At 41.8% G+C, this 23,191-nt stretch overlaps 1 protein-coding gene across 1 annotated transcript; it reads left to right on the plus strand.

The window, feature by feature from the left end:
• The first annotated feature begins 147 nt into the window (after positions 1-147).
• Positions 148-21,764, plus strand: LOC148324569 (uncharacterized protein C1orf21 homolog). Its single transcript, XM_088313415.1, has 6 exons — positions 148-365; positions 12,538-12,670; positions 18,582-18,664; positions 19,405-19,469; positions 20,161-20,221; positions 20,936-21,764. Exons 2-6 carry the CDS (start codon positions 12,580-12,582, stop codon positions 20,984-20,986), a joined length of 351 nt encoding a protein of 116 aa, XP_088169541.1. The 5' UTR covers positions 148-365; positions 12,538-12,579; the 3' UTR covers positions 20,987-21,764.
• The last annotated feature ends 1,427 nt before the right edge of the window (positions 21,765-23,191 follow it).

Below are 23,191 nucleotides of genomic sequence, written 5' to 3' on the forward strand. Positions count from 1 at the left end.
ATATGCAAACCCGCGACTTCCGCGTCGCGAGTATGCGAGGTTGTGAAAACAATGTACTACTGTAGAGTAACGAAGCTTGTGTACTTTTGTACTCGATTACTTGGGAGAGGGTTGGTCTCGGTTTCGTCTCCCGCCGTGATTGGTGGCTTTGCTCCGCGGCAAGATGGCTGCGTTGGCGCCCTCACTCAATAGCGGCATCCTGGTGGAATGACGCAAGCCTCACACTTCGCCTTCACTCCTCCGGAGGCTCGCAGTCAGATCCCCGCCCGACCCGCCTCTGTCGCCGCCGCTGAGCCCGGAAGAAGACGGAGCGGCTTCACCTCCGCTCCGAACCTGGACCGAGCGGAGCCGGCGCCTCTTGCCTCGTAAGTACTTTGTTTCCGTCCATGTGCTTCCTTCCTTGTCGCTTTGGTTGTTGTTTCTTCCCCCGCGCCGGGGCTGTGTGGTCGTGTAGTTCCCCGGGGCTGCGCCGCTTTCGTTGGGCTTGGTGTGTTGTCGACGCCCCTCCACCCTCTGCCCGCCTCGCGAGGCCCCTCAGCCGGGGAGAAGCACTCAACAGATGGAAGGAAGCCACGGTGCTGCTTGCCAGTTCAGTGGAAATGAAAGTGATCAGCCTTTCCCAACCTTTATGTTAACTAAATGCACTTTGACGGATTTATTTACGAAAGAAATTCTCACAGGACAACAGAAAACCCCCAAAATGTCACCAGAAAGTTGTGACTCACGAGTTTAATTCATTCTGTGACGAAACTTTTTACTAAATCGACTTGTGCCGTGGTAGCCTAATCTGACTGAAAAGCATCGTAATGTGCTTTTATTTTATTTTATTTAATTTTTATTGAACCACGAAAACATTGGACGATTGTCACCTGAGAGGCTGTTGGCAAAGATCGTGCGCCGCAATTAGAATCAGGATCAGAATGCCCTTTATTGCCATTATATTCATTCTACAACGTGATTGGAGAGATTCTCCTGTCCAGTGCAAATATAAATAATGAAAATAACATTAATTTAAAAAAAAAATGGTTGACAGAGACCGAACAATGAATCAAATTCAAGTTGCAATGTAGTAAAATGCAATTTTCAAATTGCACAGGCTGTAATTTGAGAAAACACAACTGATTTGTTAAGATTTATTTTATGATATATGTGGTATATATCTATATATTTGTGTGCAAGGGCGTGCTGGCTATTGGGAATTTCGGGAAAATTTGATGATTTTTCCCGAACGGCTGGTCTATTTCCGGCCCAAACTGGATTGGACTGGACGCTCTGCTGGTTCCAGGTCCGTTAAATGGAGCTTCCACTCTAACTCCAAATACGTTTGACAGCCGTGAGCTAAGTGATAGCTGCGAAGACGAATGATGTCACAACGCAGACTTTGGCTGTCTCGCATGCTTCACGACCGTCCCCGGGCCCACCGGAGCGGTCAGGTGTGACGAGGTGGTCTAAAGGCAACCCCACCGAAGTCAGCGTAATGTGATCCCGCAGTCTTGTGTGTCTTCTCTGCCCTTCAGTTGGCCTCACCAACACAGAACAAAAAAATGCTGCATTCAACCGCATTGTCGTCGCCCAGCGTTGCTACTTAAGGCGTTCAGTCGCGCCTTCTTTTTGCAGTGGCCCGTCTGCGTCACATGGATGCGTTTGCAGTGCGGGTTCCGAGTCCACAAGCCGGGTTCACGATGTCTTTATCTTGCGTCTTCCCACCCGATACTGTGATTCGGGTTTTCCCGAAAAGTAGAAGACTTGTTTGCACACGTCTCAAAATAAGATCCGTATTTATTTTGAACTCCCAGTTATGGCCGTGTATCGATTCACATTTCCAAAATCGATTCGATTTGATTTTCAATTCACGATTCAATTTGATTGATTTTCGATTCAATCAAGGATTTTTTGCAGTTCCAATTTGGCTTTAGGATGGAAGGCATTCTCTGAAGAACCAATGCTGCAATTTGTATAAACTTCTTGCTCCTAGTAAAAATGTGAATATTTACATTAAAAATTGAAGCCAATGCAGTTCCAATAAGTACGTTTTATTGAACATGACCTGATCAAATCGATAAATACATCTGCCTTTATGCTTGTTGGCGCTTATTTCACTGTGCGTGGGGTCATGTAAATTTATGAGGAAAAATACGCTGTTAAAAGATCGATATATGACTTTATGAATCGATATCAGGCTATGAAAAGGAAAATCGATTAAAATCGCTATATTGATTTTTTTTTTTTTTTTTTTTTTTTTTTTTCTCTAAACCCAGCCCTACTCCCAGTTGAAGTTTACTGTCAAATGTGCACATCAAACAAAAGCGAATCAAACATTTAGTATTTAAAAACCATTTTTTCTATTGAAAGTCTGCTAGCTTAATGCTAACATCTAAATGCAAAACGGGCGAATGAAAATGAACTTATGCAGCACAGCGGCGGTTTACTGTGGCATTTTTGTCGATTTTCCCCAAAAATCGTGAAGCTATCGTAAATTTCCATCAGGTTTCCGGTCAATTTCCACGGGAAGGTTAAAGCAAATGTTCAATTTATTCAAGTTCCTGCTTTATTCCTGTTTCTTCCCATGAAACGTTTCAAGGCATCATCCCTCGTTGCAGCACGATTCAAACCGTGAAAATGGTTTGCTTCGCAACTTGTAATGAATATGACTTGTACGGAAAATGAGAATAATCGCCGTGTTGAGACGCGAACCGGCGCGCTCGGGCGAGTTGGAACCATCCCTCCGGCGGCGCGCTCGCCAATTAACTTCCAGATTGATTAATTTCCTTCAGATGAGATCATTTTCAATGAATATTAATGGCTTGCTGCTTTCTTTTCTGTTTGGCTTTTAGTTGCCGGCCATACCAAAGTCAAACTAGAACTGCGTAATTGAATGTAGTCTCAATCAAAGTCAATCTAAAATCGAATAAAATCGATTTTGGAAATTTGAATCGATACCCAGTCCATAATAAGTTGGGATAAGATGCTTATTACTAAACTAATAACCGGTGCACAACACATGAGTGGAGTACTTCATCTCAAGAGAGAGAATGAGTGCACTCTGGGAGAGAGCAGTTGCTTTTTGGCCAGTGGATCTTTGCCTCTCTCCTCTCTCTCTCTCTCTCTCTCTCTCTCTCTCTCTCTCTCTCTCTCACACACACACCATAATATTTACTCAAGACAGGCAGCAAATGTTGCAGCGCTTCTCTGGTCCTACTTTAAGACCTCCATCAGTCTGACAAGTCTGGGGAGCTCGCCAACGCACACATACACACTTTCACACACACACGCACACGCACAAACTTGACAATCAAGTCGAGTGGTGGGCAGTAACAAATACTTTGTTACTGTACTTGCATTTATTTTTTTTCCACATACTATATTTGTGCTTCACATTCATTTCAAAACCTTTCAATATCATGAGGTAATTTCGCATTTTTGTGATTCAGTTCACAACGTTAGCTAAAAAAACAAGTGCAAGTCGGACAACTTTTGGTACTTCATGGTCAAAGAACTGCATGTCTATGTATAGTGTAAGCTAGGGGTCTCAAACCTGCATCCTGGGGGCCATTTGTGGCCTGTGGGGTGATATTTTGTGTGAGTGTGTTTTTTTTTTTTTTTCTCCGTTAATCACTTATGGGCTACCATAGGTCAGGCTCACCACAGCATTTGGCGGCTTGGAATTCTGAAGTGACACCGCGTGGAAGGAAAATATCCTATCACTTAATTACTACACTTAATAATAACTTAATAATTACTTAAATATTTTTGGGATTTTCAGCAGTGCAACTTTTTTTTTTAACTCAAATATCTGTACTGATTTGGTAATGCTTACTTTGCAGCTCCTTGTGTCATCGCCTGGTTGCTGTAAGCAGCGCGACAAGGGATGGAGGATTTCGCGGGATGGGGGGGGGCGGCGGGGGTTCGGTTAGACAGGAGCGCCTCTGTTTTCAAGCATGCAAAACTGCACGCTGATTGACAGCATGGGACTTGTTGCATAGCTGTGGCATGTGCTGCAGAAGATTGTCAAGTTGTTACACACACGCGCACTCTGGCAGCACGCCCGTGTTTTCACTACTGGCTCCTAAAAACCTAAATAGACGCTTTGCTTTACATGGAGCTTAGTCGTCCGTTGTAAAGGCCAGTCATTGAATAGATAAATATTGATTGATTGTGAAGTGATCATGATTAGTATTATGAAGAGACCCGAGCCAGACTGACGAGATGTCTACATAAGGTTGATACATACCGATCAAGTTGGCTCTGAAAAATGTGGCTGATTCTCTTTGAAAACAAACGCAAGGGGCCCGAGTTGCATTCCCTGGGGTGTGCCATTTAGCCACCTTTTCACTGGGCGGTTCAATTCCGTTCAGTTTGAAGTGGCAACCCCTGGCTTTCGTTCAAGGAGACATGCAATGTCATTTTCCCACCAAGTGCTATTTTGAGTTTCTGGTTTAATATGTTGGTGATTGAGCTCAGAACTTCATTTACTTGCATTTCAGATTGTGATTGAGATGTTGAAATTGAGACGTGATCACTTTATTCTTATTTTACGACCTAATTCTCTGTCTTATCGCGACTAGTTCTGTATAAATAGAATTGCAGTAACTCTATTTGCACTTGACTGATTAATTGGGGAGCTAACTAAATCATCTTATATTGGCTCTTTAAAAGTCCGTCAATTCGGCTTATCTTAAAAAAAAAAAAATAAATAAAAAAAAAAATATATATATATATAATATATATAATTATTATTTTTATTTATTTATTTTTTTAACCGGTCGGCTGTCGGAATTTTATGCTAGAAAATGCCCTAAAAAATCCATGTCGTTGGGACTTGTTACAACCAAGTAATGACTTGACACAACATTTTTGAAAATTAATGCATACTCGACTTGATATTTGCCACTCTGAAACTTGCTTGAAACTTGAAAATTAAAAGTTAAGACGTCTTTAAAATTTGCACATCCTGAACGTGACTTAATCCCACTAGCGATTGGTGCACTTTGACACTTTTATTTCGTATTAAAAAGTGTCGCAATGCTTTCAGTGCAATTGTCTGTAATTATTATTATTTTTTTTTTTTAACTAATATTACATATTGTTTCGTCTCATTTGTCAAGACATAAGAGATCTCCGAATTTGCAATCAGGCTTTTTGTCTGGATTCTATTTGGCTGCCTCGCTTTCTCACTGTCACAGCGCAGAGAGATGACACCATGTATGACAAGGCCGTTTTTCCCAAAGCGGGCCAGGTCACAATGTCTGGCGCGAAAACGATTCGTCAGTGGACACGCTTGTTGTGACGGAGGCATTGTCGCCGTGAATCGAGCGCCTTGTTGTTCTTACGCAATGTATCATCCGCTGTCAGCAGTTGTGCTCTTCAAGCCTGCGGCGTTGTGGTGTATTCTCGCGTAGGAGAAAAAAAGTTGCCGTTTCTAGGAATCGGTCCTCAAGAAAAGAAAAATGGTGACAAAAACTATACCGTTATATTGTGAAAAAGGTTGTTGATTTTATGTATTTTTTTTTATTTTTTTTACTTTAAATCTCAAAGATTTTTTTTATTTAATTTCTAGATAAATTAAAGCTGTAAAACACATGAAAAAGTGATATATAAACTGAAGAAATAGAATTTTTTTTTAACAAATATTTTTTCCCCTCCCGCGCTCTTTCAACACATTTCAACTTTCAAATATTTTTTTCACACTGTCGCTGTCAAGATATGACAGACACAAATATAGTACAAAAAAAAAATCTTATTTTTTTTTCAAACCAACCAACTTAATTTATAGAATAAGATAAATCAATTACCATGCTCAAGAAGTACATTTATAAAATTAACATAGAGCTGGCACTTTCTGCAGGCATAAAAAGCAAGAGGAGGACGTGTCGTTCAATAATCTACAGCAAAAAAATAAGATGAGCTCCAAGTGCTTCGTGTTTACGTTCTGCTTTCAAAATGACATTGTCAAAGGAAATAGTCTGCTGCCATGTAGTGGTCAAGAGTGGAATTACACCCAAAATAATTGTTTCTAAATTAAATTGCAGGAATGTGAACCCAGAACCCGCAATAGCGGGAGGGTGGTAGAGGGACGGTATTGTGTGTGTGTGTGTTTTTAATTAATTAATTAAATTATTTATTTATTTTTAGGTTTACTGTTTTAAAAAAATAAAAGTTTAAAAACGCTAACAATAGCTGTAGTGCAAACAAAGAACTGCGAATTACTGTGTTAGAGGTTCACACGCTAGTTAAAAAAGAAATTATAGCAGTTTCTCACTTTTTATTTTCTTTTTCCGTCATTTTAGTGCTTATAACCCCCCCCCCCCCCCCCCCCCCAAAAAAAAGCCGATGTGAAAGTGTGAAAAAGTGCCACTTCTCCATCCGGGAGTCGGAATGTTGAAGTGAGGAAGGTGAAAACGTGAGCCGGTGTTGAAAACGGCGGCCTTCCCTCTCACGCTTCCTGCTCGTGTTCCTCTTCTTGTTCGCTTGGGCCCAGCCCGTTTTTCAGGCTCGGTGGCCGTTTGCCTCTGGCGTCTGTGGAACCTTGCGGCTCGCACGCTGCTCCTGTTTACCTCCTTATGCAACCATACCCGTCTCTCTCTCTCTCTCGCTCTCGCACACTCTCTTGCACTCTCTCTCGCATTCTCTCTCTCTCGCACTCTCTCTCTCTCTCTCTCTATCTCTCGTTCCTCCTTCTACAAACTGTCTTTAAAAGGAGCCCTGTTCACAGCAGCCACACGAGGTCACCACCCAAAGTCCACGTAGGCAGGGCAAGCCCGAGGGTTTGGTCCACTGCGTTGTTGTAAAAATGACTTTTTGGCCCAAGGTGTGTTTTTATTGTCGTTTTAAAGCTCGCTGGATGGCTCCCGGTCTGGCAACCTGCTTGATGACATCATGAGCAATGAGTAAGGCTTCTACACTGCAGAGTATGATTACAGGGAACATCTGGAGTTGTATTTAACGTTAAGATCGGATTATGTTAAAGCAGCGGGTGTGATACAGACAGAGGTGGCAAAAAGTCGTGGCACTCTCTACGAACAGTAAATTGAATTGCAGATCATTTTTCAAACACGGCCATTCCTAATGACATGCGATTATGAAAGTGCGTAGCCACAAATGGTCAGAGAGAACGCATATTTAGCTTCAGCAAAATAGCAACGCAAGCAATGCTAAGCTAAAATTAGCAATGTGTAAACAAGCTGGGATTAGCCACGGCTGCTACGTTGCTAGCATGATTTAGGCATTGCTTTTATGTGCCACAGCGTTAGAAATGTGAATGAACTAACAAAATGTGTTTAATTTGCTGAAAATAACAAACTTATATTTGGTATTTTTCAAAATAGACGTGGAATTTTTGCCATTTTTTTTTTTAGCCTGGCCCATTAATCATTTTATTATTGGAGCTGACAACATAAAAAAAAAATCTTTTAAATCAGACCATGAATGGTTAATAGTTTTCTTCTCCAAATCTGTTGCATCATCCTCTTATTTTCTGTCGCGCCCTCGTGGAAGAAGAAAATATTTCGCTCGCCTCAACCTCCGCTGCAACTATAAATCGTATTATTTGTCAATGAAAATTGTTAGAAATACTCATCATAACATGTATCCTTATTAACAATAAAAAAAAAGATACAAAAGCAGCAATATAAAATCTGTTGAATAACTTAATGAACATCATTTGCTGACAATGAGAGCGCCACTGCCACCTACTGTAATGGATGTGTAATTACACTTTTCTAGTACAGTAAAAAAAAAAAACATGTACCTAAACTTAACAAGAAATTTTGAACAATTGTATATTTTCCACTTTGAGGGAGCAGTTTGGAAAAGATCCCCAAAGCAAGCTCCATGCAAGCGCTCAAATGTTGAGACAAAAATGTTCTCAGATCGTTCTCCGTCTTGCAGAAGGTGTTCCCAGAAGAGTGCGATCTGAATATTTTCCGAGGCTTTGGCTTCCTGTTAATGACTAGGTGTCCCCATACTTTTTAGACATTTTTTCCTTATGTGGTGTTATTTTTATTTTTATTTTTCCATGAATGGCTTCTGGGTAAATGACCACAGGAGCTCCAAGGACAGAAGTCGCCCCATTCGGATGAAACGTGTGCACCGTTCTGTCGTAAAATGTCCTTTTAAAGCTCTTTAGGTGTTTGCAAACAAAATCCTGCATTGAGGGAGTGTGCTGACGTTTTTAATGACTAGCCTTAATGGGGTTTATTTTTTTTCTAAACTTGTGACTTGGTCGAGGTGATGGATTGGAATCACATGACTCAAGTCAAGTCGCCGATTTTAGGACTAAAACTTGTTCTTCTTGACTCGCCAAATTTTGCCTGATTACGTTAAATTGAAAATGAGCATTTTTGAGGCGTGAGTGCGACATTTGTTTTGGTGTTTGAAAGAAGTTAATTTTAGGAGTGCCTGAACCGATCAAACCTGCTTAACCTCATGAAACAAGTATGTTGGGAGCGTCGAAGATGATGACCTTTGGATTCAAACGTTTTGGTTTATGTGATCGGGAAAATCGGAAATCAGAAACTCACGCGGTTTTCTACTAAAAGAGAAAAGTCGCAACAAGTATGACGTCTAAAGTCATCAGTCAGTCACTATATTCTTGACTTGATTTTTTATGTATTTATTTTTTTGAGGTAACTTGAGACTTGTGATTTCCACTTTTGAGACTTCTCCCACTTTTGTGTCTTGGTAATCGGCAGCCTGTTGCGCCGCCCCATGCATAACCCGAATTAGAGCGGGCTGGCTTGCAGATTCACGCAGCCTAGCATTATCCCGCACTCACAACAAAAGCTCTGGGGCCGCCGCCGCCGCCGCTCTATTTTTAGCGCGCCGCTACTCACAAATTGATGTTTCAATACACGCAAATGAGAGGCCTTCAATCACACGCTGCCTCAACCTTGTGAAGCGGTCTGCTTTGTGAAGGCGCTTTTCCAATAAGACAAGCCCCGGGGAGATTCTCTGTGCTCTTTAACTCCATGGACTTTTGCACTCTCGCGTTTATGCGGCACTTGATGACAGCGGTGCGATGTAAGCAGGTACACAGAATTTGTTTCAGATTTTTTTTTTTATTTTATTTTATTTTTTTAGGCGTCTCCTTCAGTTTTTACGTTGACTTTTTCGTCCTATATTTGCAAACTGATGCCTTTACTTTCTATTCCTGACCTCGTTAAAATATGACAACTTAATGATGTTTTTTGCTGTATTTAGTGAATTTTCCCAACCCTGCGGACTAGCAAAAAATGACGACGGTGTCCTAATTATGGCAAAATATTTTTCTGTACATTACTGTCAATCTTATCATACTTGCCACTTATTTAGGAGTCCTGACTAAAAACGGCGACGTTGAAAGTTTGTACACAAAATTAATGTTATAATTCGTACAGTGTAAAGATCATTTTAACAACGCTTATATTTTGACTTAAAATTTGTATTTCCTTATTATAACGACAAGTCGAAATGCTTTTTCCAAATACAAACTCACAATTAAGGTTAGCATGGTAGCTTGGCTCGCGGCAGACTTTGCCGTTTTTAAATTAATGACACACCATTGCTGAATTGGAAAGGTGTATTTATTTTTTTATTTTTTTATCAGTTATCTGTTTAGTCAGCATTTTTTGTTACTGAGTTCATGTTAGCTAAAAGTCAAGCCAACACTCGCTAGCTCATTAACAACATGTGATGTAACATAATAAGATGGAAACAAATTTTGTGTGCAGCGAAGTGTTGTGTCATAGTTATGAAAAACGCTTTTGTGTACACGACCCCATTTTAGCTTTTGTATTTAAAGGCCGCCTTAAATTAAAAACCTGACTTGCCGTGATAGAGTTCATGAGCCCCCAGCAGTGTAAACATTCTATGCTGAATAATATTGTGTTAGTGGAAGAAGAATTAAGCGGTTTTCAACCATCTCGGGGCGCTGCCATTTTATCGACTGAAATTGGCATCAAAGTGCCCTCGGGCGCGCATTGCGAACGTCACAGTCACAGTAACTTTTTTTTTTCTGTGGTTGGCCATGTGACATTTTCAGTGCGAGCCCGAGGACACTTTGACGTGCATTTCAGTCGAAAGTCTGTAGCCTTGCGGGATAAACCAATCAATGGAGTTGTGCAGTGAGTCCCACGCACACATTTCTCCAAATAATGCAAAAGAGAATTTAGAATTGTCCATTTAAACGGCAAAACGTGAAAAAAATTAAAAATTAGCATAGATGCTACACTCTTTCCAGTACGTTGTAAGGCAACTCTAAATTCTGATTTACTCCACACTGTAAAAAATGAAATAAAATCAGCGATACAGTGAGAGCGCGAGCAATGAACAACAATTTAGCGGGATTCACTGTTTTTTTTTTTTTTGTTTGTTTTTGTTTTTAATTAGCGCCAGGATTCTGATCATCCCTGCTGTTGTGATCAGAGATGTACCAGGGCCTGCAACGAACTGATAAATCTCAAAGTTCTCTCTTGTGTGCAAGCTCAGCGCAAATAGTGATTCTTCCACAGATGTCTTCATCTTGTGCCGCTGCAGTGAGACGTTTGCGTTCCTCCCGAGAGTAGCGGATGGCCCGTTGATTCATCATCAGCTTGTCAGGCGTGAAACGAATCGAGCCGGCAGGTGTTGCGCAGATCTCCGTTTGTTGGTTGCTAGCTTTGTTAGCTAGCAGGATGATGAAAAAATCTGCAGGGAGTTTCTTGAAAGTTATGTGCGAGGTCGTTTTGGTTCAAATCTAGATAGAGTTTTGCATGTTGGAGTTGTTAGTTTCGGAGGTTACGTAGCACGAAGCTTCAGATCTCCAACTTGGCTGTTGTGTCCGGCCTGCTCTTTGGCTCGGAAGCATGTCCCCTGAACAAGATCAAGAAATTGGTTCACCTGGGCAGTTTAGTTTCTTAAACTTTTTGGTCCAATGCTATCACAGTTAACCTTTTGCAACTGTTTTTATGTTTATTTAAATTTCGCCCATATTTTTATGGTCCAATCATTTAAGATGCGTTAGTTTTCAATCTGTATATAATATTACAGTGGCTTACAATAATTCTAAATGTATTTGTTTTATTTTTGATAAATCCTTGCGGCTTTCTATGCAATTGTATTTGATTGTTGGCACTCGTTTGAAGTCGGTTAGGGTGTTAGTGTTAGTTCAGGAGTTAAGATTAGTTTCGGGATTTTTGGAGATCCCTGGTTTCGGGGGTTATGTTCTCATTTTGGTACTACCTAGCTGCGAGGGTTATTTAGTTTCTCGGGTTAACGTGTGTGTCCCTTGAAGCATTTCGTGTAAGTCCGGTAAGGACGCCAGTGAAGTTTAAATCAGCCCAAACAACTTCACAATGTGCCAGATGACTTTGGTTTAGCGTTATTGTACCCGAACACAAAGGTCCCGTCACCACACCCTGCACACACCTGCCGCGTCCACACAACCGGAGAGTTGCCTGCCTCAAACACACACACACACAGAGTACACACTCTTCACTTCAAACTCTCAAAGAGACATGCCAGAGAGTTCTTTTGATAACCGCGCTTGTTTTTCCCCTCTCAACATATCCCGTCGCACTTGGCGGCCATCTGTAAACGGAGAGTGGCAATTCGTTGTGTGTGTGAATTTTTGCATGTTTGTAAAAAATTGACAGCCCTGTGAGCCTGCCACTAACATCAGACAGAATTTTGCAGCGGTGGTAGATGGTTTCATATTGTTAGCCTGTTAGCATAATTGCTTAATGCTTTGAAAGCATTCAAATATGACTATTGGGGGAAGGGGCTATGACGGCCCGCTAATTGTGAAACTCCCCATATAATTGACAGCCATTGAAATGCCATGAGATTTTGCAACCCCACAAATTAATTAAAAAAAAAAAAAATATGCGTTTTCTAGGATTTTTACTTTTGAATGTTGTTAGCTGCTTTGTTCGTAAATGGTTTTAGGCGTCATGTCTTTGCTTGTGTGAAGTAGGGCGATGTTTAAAAAAAAATCTATTCATAAAGCCACATATCGATATTTTCAATAACGTTTTTTTCCTCATAAATTGACATGAGTTCACGCGCCACGTGAGCGCGTGTCACAACGCAAAAGTAGCGTATCAAAATAAAATGGCGGCAGTGACGTCAGTCGTGATGGGGAAAATGAAGCTTCAAATTTGCTTCATGAACCAGTGGTGGTATTTTGGAGTCATCTAGATGGCACTGTTGTGTTAAATAAAGGGTTTAAAAAATGGCAAGTCGGTGTGCTTTCAGCCCAATGTTGAACGCGAGAGTGCCATCTACAGGAGTCCAAAAATACTACAACTGGTTCATGAAGCAGATTTCAAGCTTCATTTTGCCATCACGAGACGTAAGCGCCAACAAGCATGAAGGCAAATGTATTTATTACTTTGATCAGGTCATGTTCATGAAAATGTGCAAGATTCATGGAGCTGCATTGGCTTCAATTCTAAATGTCAAAATGAATATTTTTATGAACAGCAAGCATTTTGTACGAGTTGCAGCATTGATTCTTCTGAGAATGCCTTCCATCCTAAAGTCAAGCGTGCTACCATTTCCAAATGCGTCCTTGTGCTGCAGGTGAGAGTGCGATGAGGAGAGCATTCCGAGCGTGAGGAGGCCATGGGCTGCACCTCGGCCAAGCAGGTGTCGGCCGTGCCCAACGACGACGAGGGCCGTGGCAAGGCCTACGGCAATGGGGACCTCTTTGCTGGTCAGTTGCGACACACTCTCGCACAAACTTTCACATTCTTCTATCTCACACACACACACACAAAACACATCCTCACACACATACATGACAATAATTTCTTGGTGACTCCATTTCCTGTCCTTAATCCCTCAGCATTGACCCACTGGCCCATGTGCGCTCTTTCGCTATACTCTCGTGATCATAGCTCCTCGTCCGCTGGCCTCATTGCAAGTGTCCCGAAGTGTCAGCGCCATTGTTTTAGTGAGAGAGGTGTCCCGGGACGTGCCGAGCACAAATTAATTGAGTGCTTCGGCACCAGTTAATCCGCAGATGCCACGCAAATATGCACCCCTGGTGGTTGTGAGAGATGGAATGCAGCTTTGTTTGGAAACCTATTTTCCGCCACCAAAGTCTGGTTGAGCAGTCACAAAGTTTGTCTTTTTTGGTGTGGCGAAGTCCGACAATACCTGTTTACGATGAGAGGTGTGACTATAATTTGGCGTGACTTCCAAGACACGTGCGGCGATAAGCGAACAGGAAAGTGATTGATGGTGACTTTAATGATGATGACGATGATGACGGGTGGATGATAGATTATGAGTGTTTAGAAATTGGCGGCAGGACTCTGCCCTGGTGGCAATGCGGCAACCCGCAGGTGCAGATGATTCATTTCTGGTTTGGCAAATATTTTTGATGGGAATCCAAAGAAAAAGGAAATGTTTTATTTTGATTTATAATAATTATAATAATATCGGTGCACTCTCATGGGAGACGACAGAAATAAGCAAATATTTGCGACAGATAAAATTGAAATTCCGAGGGCAATTTTAAATGAAAAGCTATAGCTAATATCTATTAAAAAAAAAAGCTATAAAAAATATGAATCCATGATCGAAAAAAAGTATCGATTTCATTTTATAATTGACTATTTGTTGGTTAATCCATGAATCATTGTCCCTTTTTATTTATTTATTTGTTTATTTTTGATCGCACGGATTTTTCTGCAACCATTGTTGATGCCAGTGCACATCTAAGCGGGGGCGGGGGGGGGGGGGTCGCGCTCCGAGAGTGTGACGGGGCACATTGTGCCACTCAAAGAATGTTGATATTAGTTTTCTGTCAACATTGAATACATTAATCCATCTCTTGGACCAAACATGCACTTGCACTGCCCGAAATTGGGAGCGGACACGTTCCCTCCCAAAAAAAAAAAAAACACACACGTTCAACTTTCAGCTTACTGTAGTGGAAAAAAAAATAGATCTTTGACGTCTTTAGCCGTCAATGGCAGTAAATGAGTTAAACAAGGCGAAGCTTTCAAAGAATTGTAGCTCCCGCATGTGGACACTTTTCCACTTGTGCGCTCGTACTAACTGGACCTTTTATTTCCTGGCGCATTGTTATTATCCCCACAATAAATGTTTATTCACTGCATTTCTGCGCTTGCATTTGCGTTTATTACAAGTCGGCCGTCAACAGATTGCCAGTCAGGCCTTGCTCTCTAAACGTGTTTGTGTCCCAGATATTGTCTGATGCTGTCAGATTGTGGCCACTAAACCCCTAACGACCCCTTCCTCCTCCTCCTCCCTCGCTCTCGCACAATAACCGGAAAAGGCTGAGCTCCGTTACACAAGCACCACTTGAAAAACGGCGACTCTCTCGACGCGCTGCCGTTTATCCGCTCTGTTGTGTCGAGGTGACGTGTCAGCTGAGTGACCCGGTAGTCCGTCTTCGCTCCTGACTTATTTTATCGTCGTACCTTGACTTGTGAGTTTAATTCATTCCGTGGCCATGCTTGTAACTCAATTCACCGGGATAGGATATTTATTCCAACCGAAATGTGTTGTGTCGGGGAGGAGCTAAGTTTAGCCTGGGTTGTCTCGGAGAGTTTTTTTTTTTTCAACATTCTTAACTCATTCACTGCCAATGACGGCTGTAGACGTCAAAAATCTTTTTTTTTTTAATTTGGCTGCAATGAATGAGTTAAGCTATTTTGTAGTGTCGTTAGGTGTGATCATATTTTGTAATTGCGTGAGTTAGTTCAGTTTGATTCATCGACAACTAAGCGCAAATTATTGCGCAACTATTTTGATAATCGCTTGTTTCGAGACTTTGTATAACTTCAAATAGTCCAAAACTAGCAGACTGATAGCCTCTCAACTAGTTGTGGACCAAACCAGTGACTGAGTCATAATCATTTTGTGCCTTTTCTCTGCTGTCAGATTTAAATAACAATGTCCTGTTTTACAATAAGGCAATGGAAATCGGTCTTTTTAAATCTGATTCATCAAATTCATTCATGCAAATATTAAAATAATGATTAGTTCCGACTTGATGCTCGAGTAAAGTGACATTGAAAGGCGCTCTGCAGACAATTCCAATATTTTTTTTGCCTTTAATCTGCGTGAAAATAAGAGCGAGAAATGACCCATTTAGAGAGATCACTTGTCGACATTTCAGCCGCACAGAATGAAGCGAAGGAATGTAACTACGTTTCCTGATGGAATATCGGGAAATGTTATATTTCTTGGTGTGGGAGAACGTCTGAACATTCTTAACTCGTGTTTCCCATGCTGGTGTCATTTCATAGAATACGATTGCTAAATGTTAAAAAAAAACTGTTTACTTGTGTCCGAGTAAAATGTCTGGGACATTTTTTTTTAGTCAAGCTGGCACAATTTCCGTAAAAACTTAAGAAGTGAAGCAAAATAGCAAGAAGCAAAGTAGACCTGCTTGATTTGCTTTAGTGGCACACAAAAAAAGCAAGACATAAATTGTCCACGCAAAGTCAACAGTGTGGACTGCGTGTGAATGTTTAGCGCGTCCTTCTCGAACCAGCGACGAGACGAGACGTCACAAACAAATGGGGGCGGGGCCTTCTCAAAATAGGAGCTCCCTTTTCTCCTCCACTCTTCTTCTGTGACAGCGTCCCTCCCTCGTTCCGGTCCCGCCTGGCGTTGGCGTGACGAACACCCCCCAAAGTCGTCCTCCACTCCTCTTCACTCGTTTCATTTCCCGTGACAACTGCCGAAATGACATGCATCTTTTTATGGATACAAAAAGTGATACAGTACATCATATTGTATGCCTCTGAACGTGATGCTAAATGTGGCTAACTTTTTTATTTTTTTTGCGACGGTCGGTTTCTATTCGGAATTAGAAGCATTGCTCGTTGTGCAGCGGCTCTTACTTCACCCTGCCTACTCATCGCCATCTTCCTCGGGCTGCGGAATATTAAATATAACATTTTGCGAGGATTATCTTGGTTTTAAAATGCGACCGGGCAAATAGCTTTTAATTCCTCGCCGCGGCAACACACTGTTGCATGTCGGCGGAGGCCTGTGAAGTGTTGTCACGCCCTGCGTGCGCGCGCACGTGTGTGACGGCATGCTGAGACTTGAGACGCCTCGCTCCCACTGGTTTACATTCCCCGCACAAACAGCAGCAAAGAACAAAACACACACACACCCCTCCTTTCTCTTCTTTTTTCTTTCTATCTTTTAATCTCGGGCCAAGCTTTCTACTTAATTTCTCGCCATCATCTTCCATTAAAAGTCACCGTAGCGATGACGCACACGCAAGGTGATGGATAATCATGACGTGAAGCACACGCCAATCCATCCTCACAGTGCCTCCCCCCCCCCTCCTCCTCCTTGGGCGGAGCGAAGCAATCAGCTGGGTGCAAAGTTGCACAGATGGGACGGATAAACGCAGTTGAGAGCTTGCGGGGGCAAAAGGCGCAGTGTGAAACTGATACAGCGGAGTGAATAGAAATCACATCCGGGAGGGGGTCACATGTGTGAGGTAGGGGTCCGGGTCGCCATCACACGCTATGACAAACTTATTCCCAACAGTCAATTCTCTTCGTTTCTTGGCATTTTTTTTTTTTTTGCACTGGTTAGTTTCCCGTATATGTCTGTGGATGTTAGATCATTGTCCAATCAGATTTCAGTCTCAATGTGTTGCCATGGCAATCTAATCTGCCCAGGGCGACACAAATCACCGTAGTGCTGGCTTCTGTTACTTCAACTATTTTTTTTTTTTTTTTTTTTTTTTTTTTTTTTTAATAATATTGCCTTTATTAGTCCCACAATGGGGAAATTCGAGATTCGAACCCAGGCCTCCTGGGGAGACTGGGTCCTAAACGCGGCGCCTTAGACCACTCGGCCATCCTGGCAGCCGTTACTTCAACTATAGTTTACAAATTCGTCCTCACGTGACGTCAGCGTTTTTGCGTCCTTTGATTGGTTGGTCAGCGCAAGCCAAGATGAGCTAGCTTAACATACCGTTAGCAATTTGCGCACATGAATGCATTTAATAATCAGAACTTGTGGTGAGTATGCTGTAAATTGACTCGTGAGTTTATTTCATTCCGTGGCCATGCTTGTAGCTCTGAAGACGCGCGTATCAAATCGTCTTTCTAATCAATGGAAATGAAATGAATTGGATTTTTCTTTAGAGTTAGTTTTTCTGGGGTTCTGACTTTATTTTGTTTTTGTTTTTTTTTCATTTTTGTTTTAATTCATTTTTAGTGAGAAGTTGTTTGGTTTTGTTTTTAAAAATGCTTGAATTTAGTTGAATTTTTAGCGGTTTTAGTTTTTTTTTAATCATGTATATGTAGTATTTGCCGAGTGCAGGATAAAAATCACTAAATATTGTGTACACTGTTTGACATACCAAAAATAAATACATTTAAAATGAACCCAGAAAGTTAACAAAGATGAAAATTGACATTTTGGTAGAATTATGCAGCATGAAGATGGAGTCAGAGCTCCCTATGAGCGCTCATTAGGCCACGCCCACCTTAAAGCCCCACATGAATACATAAATCGGAGCATTTTCTTTCTGTTTTTTAGATTTAGATTGTATTATGTAGTCTGTTTTCCTTTATCAACCTAAAAAAACAACATCAGATTCACTCATTAACTTGTGTACGTGGGACATCATGAGGCAACTGAGCGATAACGGCGCATGTTGGTGACCGTTGACTGACAGTTGAGTGATGCGGCGCACGGTTACCACGGCGACCGACAGTTCAACGTCAGTAAGCGACCAACAGTTTACAATCCGCACGACAAGTGAATCACTTTAAGTGCGGCAAGACGCTCCATGCGGCGACTATACTACCTAAGGGTGCTGTGCGGCGGCCTATTATTTATGATTTTTACACACTCAGCGCCGCTGAGCTCATCTGCAGCGTCTAAAGCTGTTCAGGGACACATTCACTTTAATCTCCCATGCCTGGGCTCCTCCATTAAAACGAGACCAAGAGATCCAGATGTCTTCAAGCCAAGGTTCGGAACATCCACTCTTGTTTTTCACATTTTAGTCTCAGTAACTTCCCGTCAAAATAATTAAAAAAAAAAAATTATATTTATATTATATACATGCATCATGCATAAAATACAAAATAATTCAATAATAAAATCAATAATATTAAACAAAGAAAAGTTCCGTGTGCGCATTTTGACTTTTAAAAAAAATAAATATAGGTATATAATATAGTGAATTAAAAGCAAAACAAAATATGAGACAATTATTGGCGATAATGTAAAACAATCGTTTACAAAAAATAGTGGTAGAATTATTTAAGATATAGAGGGACATCGCAAAAACTTTTGTTCAAAATTATTAAAACGTATTTTTTGATAAAACACACTTGGTAGTTTTTTTTATTTGTTGCGACAAAAAAAGCATAAAAAATATACTGAGAATTCTGTGTCGTCTGTGTACTTGCATGTGCCTCTAAGAGGCGTGGCCTAGCAGGGTGCTGTGTGACTGACGTCAGTGAATCTCTGTATGAGTGTCTGGACGGGAGCTGTGGGCGACAGCAGCCGCTGCATGAGTTTTGGTGTTCTTCGGTAAATTGCTGAAAAGTCTAGTGGTGACTGTCGCTCTTTTCTAATTGTGCTTCTTTCTCTTTTTCTCCCAGATGAATACAAGAAGGGAGTGGAGGAGGTGAAGTACATGCGAGGGGAGGAAAACCGGGTAAATGTACGAAACCAGGAGAACTTGGTGAGTCACGCACACACACACACACACATCGATAGATTTTTTTTTTTCTTTTTAAACAGACCACTTTATTAGGTACACTTGCCCACTGAAAATGTTTATTTGTTTTCAAATGAATTGATCTCACATTTGCATTTGACATAAAATGGATTTGCCGGTATTTCGTGAAAACACATTTACCAATAAAAAAAACCGGATTGCTTAAAAATCTACACCGAAGCACGATATAGCGACCCAACGCCACATTTCAAAGTTGAGGCGCGCGTGTGTGGTAGCGCATCAGGTAGGTCTGCCTCCCGTCCCGCTCGGCTATAAACATGAACTAATGTCCGTCATAAATCCCGCTCGAACAGAAGCAGCCACTGTTTTATATCAACGCGGTGACATTCGGCATGACGTTAAGCGCTTATCCTCTGGTCCATGTAGGACAGCCTCTTATGAAGACGTTTGATATAAAATGGAGGTCAGACCTTTATTTATTTATTTTTTTTAAATCACATTTTACAGGCAAATCCCAATTTGGAGTTTAAGTAGAATTTAGAACTAGCTCGAAGCAAGTGTGTGAGAGCAAAAGAGTCTTCTTTCCATTTCCTCAAAGTGATGTTATCCAGTACGATAGTCGACCATCTCTTCTCCTCACCAATTGACTACTTGAATTCATTGGCTGCTTTTAATCTACTTTAAAAGCTCATAGGAGTTGTCATAATGACGAATGTTGATGTGTGTGTGTGTGTGTTTTTCAGGAGAGAAGTAACACGTCGCAAAGGGGCAAGTTGCAGAAAGAGACGACGGCAAACATTAAATCAAAGTATGTGGGCAAAAAAGTTTTGATTTTCTGCGTCAAGATTAGAGTTGCTGTTAACAAGATTAAGTCAGAATCTGTGAGGCAAAGTGTGTTTTGTGAAAATACAAATCAGTGTGTGCTTTTAGCATTTTTACAAAAATGGTGGAATAAAATATGCTGGTCGACTTTGTTCCCCTTTTACGACTTCGAGGTAGTGCGGAACATCGTATTAACTGTGAAAAAAATTCCGTAATCGCTATTAAATCTTTTCGATCATTTTTTAAAATGTATTTATTTTTTTTTAAATAAGAGAGCTCGCAGTCGTCACTTTTTTTTTTTCCCTTTTCAACACACCTGGCGTAAAAATGCAGTCGTCTATCCTCTTCATTAAGGAGAATCCAAAGAAGGCTATGGCAAAATTGAGTTTTGCTATTACTGGATGTCATAAAGTAGCTTCGAGTGCAATGTCGTGCCCGCTCACCGACGTCTAAGCCGATATTTTTACTCGACAGATATTCAAATTCCTTCCGGGCCGAGCCGTTCTCACACTGTACCGAGGAATTGCGTGTGTTGTGTGTGTGTGTGTGTGCGTGCGTAGAGGGAAGCGGGCAAGGCGTGGGGGGAGGTCGGAATGGAAAATTCTCATGATGTATTTGTTGTTGCCTCCTCCTCCTCTTCTTCGTCCTCATCCTCCGACTTCCTCTCGTTCGCTCAGCATTCACACGTCAGAGAGCCAGCAGGAATTCTTCCGGATGCTGGATGAGAAGATTGAGAAGGTGAGGGGGAGGGCAGGGCAAGGGCGCATTTGTTTGTCTCATGGAGAAATTGATGGGCTTGGCCTCTCATGATGATGTGCGTTTGAAAAAGAAGATGTCTCTGTTTTATGTGTTCAACTTTGAAGGGCAAATGTGGAAAATGTTACTTTTTTATGGCCTGGATACAAATATTGTGGTAGGTAGATAATAAATATATGAAAGGCAGCCCCTCCCCACCCCCCCAAAAAAGCTATTTTAATGGGGAAGTTTTATAAAGACATACAGTAATTACATAAAATATATATATTTCTTATATCAAATCATCAGAATGGCCCTTTGTTTTTTTTTTGTTTGGTGTGCCCGCTTTGGCCACCGGGGGCAGTGTAAGACAAATAGCTGAATATAGTGTTCATCAGCTCCTCTCAGCTCCATCACTACGGCACTGATATTAGTTGTTCTTCCCAGAGGATAAAGAATATGACTGAGTACTTTACTAGTGTGTGTTTACGAGTTTCTGCATTGTTTTTGTCATTTCCGTTAATTAAAGGGTTGCAGCACCACAACCTATAGTTGATGCTATTTCGCATTAGCATTAGGATGCCAGGCGAGAAAATCTAGTAACAATAGTTTTTGCCCCTTTTTTTTGTTTCATTGCTTAAATATTATGTCCACTGTGCTGTTTTTCCTCTTGAACCTCATGAAAACAAATCATCTTTATACCGTTTCGCTTACCAGGGGCGAGACTACTGCTCGGAGGAGGAGGAAGAGGAGGCGGAAGGGACATAGCACAGAGGTCCCCGCCCCCTTAACACCACCACCACCCCCACCTCCCTCAGACATCACACCAACTGAGACCCTCACAGTGTGTGAGTGTGTGTGTGTGTGTGAGAATTGAATCAGTATTCTACCAGCGGGGGCGTGCATGAGCGGGATATGGCAAAGTAAGTATTTTAAGTAGAAATGACATATGTGGGACAAAAGGACATCTTTTTGAACCCCCCCCTCAAGCCCCACGGGACCCTGAGTGCACTGACAGGTGAAAGGACCGAGCGAATGGGGGACAAACATTCCCAAATGTGGCGGCCCACAGAGGTGAAGAAGAATTATGGAACGTCACGCTGAACTTTATTGCTGGACAAGCCAGATGGGAAGATTTTGTGATATTTTTATTAGAGGCAGAAGTCCGCTGCCTTTTTGTCCCCTCCTCTCCCTTTTTTTTTTTTTTTTTGAACACTTGTAAATTATCAACGTGGAGCAGGTTATTGCTGCCTCATCCTCCCTCAACACACATAAGCACATACACAGACACACGCACACACATTTTAAGTTCACCAGCAGACATTCAAGACAACTTTTTTTTTAATCCCCAATCAATTTAGAAGTTACACACACTCATGCACTGTAGCAACAAACAAGTGAAGAGGGAGGATGAGGAGGATGGCGAGAATGCGCGCTTGCTGTGGCCATGCAGACCCAATTACTTTTCTGTTGTTTTGTTTATTGGAGACTTCCTTGTTATATTATTTGTATGTTTTTTTTCTATTAAAATGAAAATGGCAAAGCTCGTACTGCGCGTGTGTGTGTTTGCGAGTGTGTGTGTCGTGAGAAAGTGAGTGAGTGTAGAGTGTGCATGTGTGTTGGGGGAGCACATGTGAGTGAGAGATTGAGTGAATGTGTTACACAACTTGGTGTGAGAGAGTGACTGTGTGAGAGTGTGCAAGAGTGTGAGTGTAAGTTTGTATGAGAGTGTCTGCTAATGTAAGATTTTTGCACGAGCGAGTGCTTGAGTGTGTTTGTGAGCGACAGCGTGGCCTGAGAGAGGGGGTGTGCGTGCGAGTGTAACTTGCATGAGAGTGCGTATTGTGAGGAGTGACACAAGAAATGATTACGCTGCTTGTGGCACAAGAATACGTCAGAGAAAATATTCTTTCCAGTGGGCTGACGTAAGTTTCAATAAATGCTCGCCTCCTCCTGTTTGAGTGTGTGTGTTTACATGAAAATTGAGCTTCCTGGCGAACAAAATTGCGTCCTCACATCAAGTTGGTCTTATGATGACATGTGAGACGGAACATTGTCTGGTGAGTAGAATGTTTTTTTTTTTTCTTGCTGTCACATAGAATTTTATGTATTGGCTTCTGGAATTGTGATTCGATGTGGATTAAGTACCCACCGAAGGCCCAGGTACCAAATGTGGTCAATGCATTTGGGTGTGCACATCATCTTCGTTTCGCTTTCGCCCCCCCCCCCCCTCCCTTCCCATCCCCTCCAATTTGTATGTAAAGCCTCTCCACAGTGTGGATTACCTCCTCACACGAGTGGGAGGCCCCCCGCCCCGAAGCTTTCACAATTAGATTTTGCATTCACGCTGCACACCCACAAAGGGATGACCTACTTGAAATGCGTAAACACACGACATTTGGCGTTCACTCAATGACTCCGCCCCTCTTTTTTTTTTTCTTGTACAGTAGTTTTTATTTGTTGTTGTTGCTGCGCATTGAGTACAAAGGCCTCAGCATGAAGTGTTCAGTGTTGATGATTTACTCCCGAGGTTGAAGGCTTGTTGTCTTTAGCTGAGTCAGACGTGCTGGAACGAGTCCAGTTTGCAATCAGTGTGCAGCCTGACGTGGCTTGTCATAAGCTCCCCAACAGGATGGCAGCATTCATATGAGCTCACATACTTTCTACAACGATACAATTTGTGTGTTTGTGTGAGAGACAGGAGAGAGAAAATAGAAAAGTGTGTGTGAGCGAGAGTGCCTTTGAGAATGTGGGTTGTGTGTGTGAGTGAGAGAGCAAAAAATAAAGACTGATTTAAAGTGCCTGTGAGTATCTGGGGAGTGGCGAAAGAGAGTGTGTGTGTGAGTGCATGAGAGTGTTCCTGTGAGTATCTGGGGAGTTGCCGTAAAAAAGGGTATGTGAGAGCATGGATGAGAGCGCCTGTGAATATCTGGGTACATGTGAGAGTATGAGTGAGATTGTTGTATGTGGATA

The sequence above is a fragment of the Idiotropiscis lumnitzeri genome, chromosome 13, assembly GCF_059441095.1.
Source record: "Idiotropiscis lumnitzeri isolate Australia: NSW breed Sydney's pygmy pipehorse chromosome 13, RoL_Ilum_1.0, whole genome shotgun sequence".
Classification (NCBI taxonomy): domain Eukaryota; kingdom Metazoa; phylum Chordata; class Actinopteri; order Syngnathiformes; family Syngnathidae; genus Idiotropiscis; species Idiotropiscis lumnitzeri.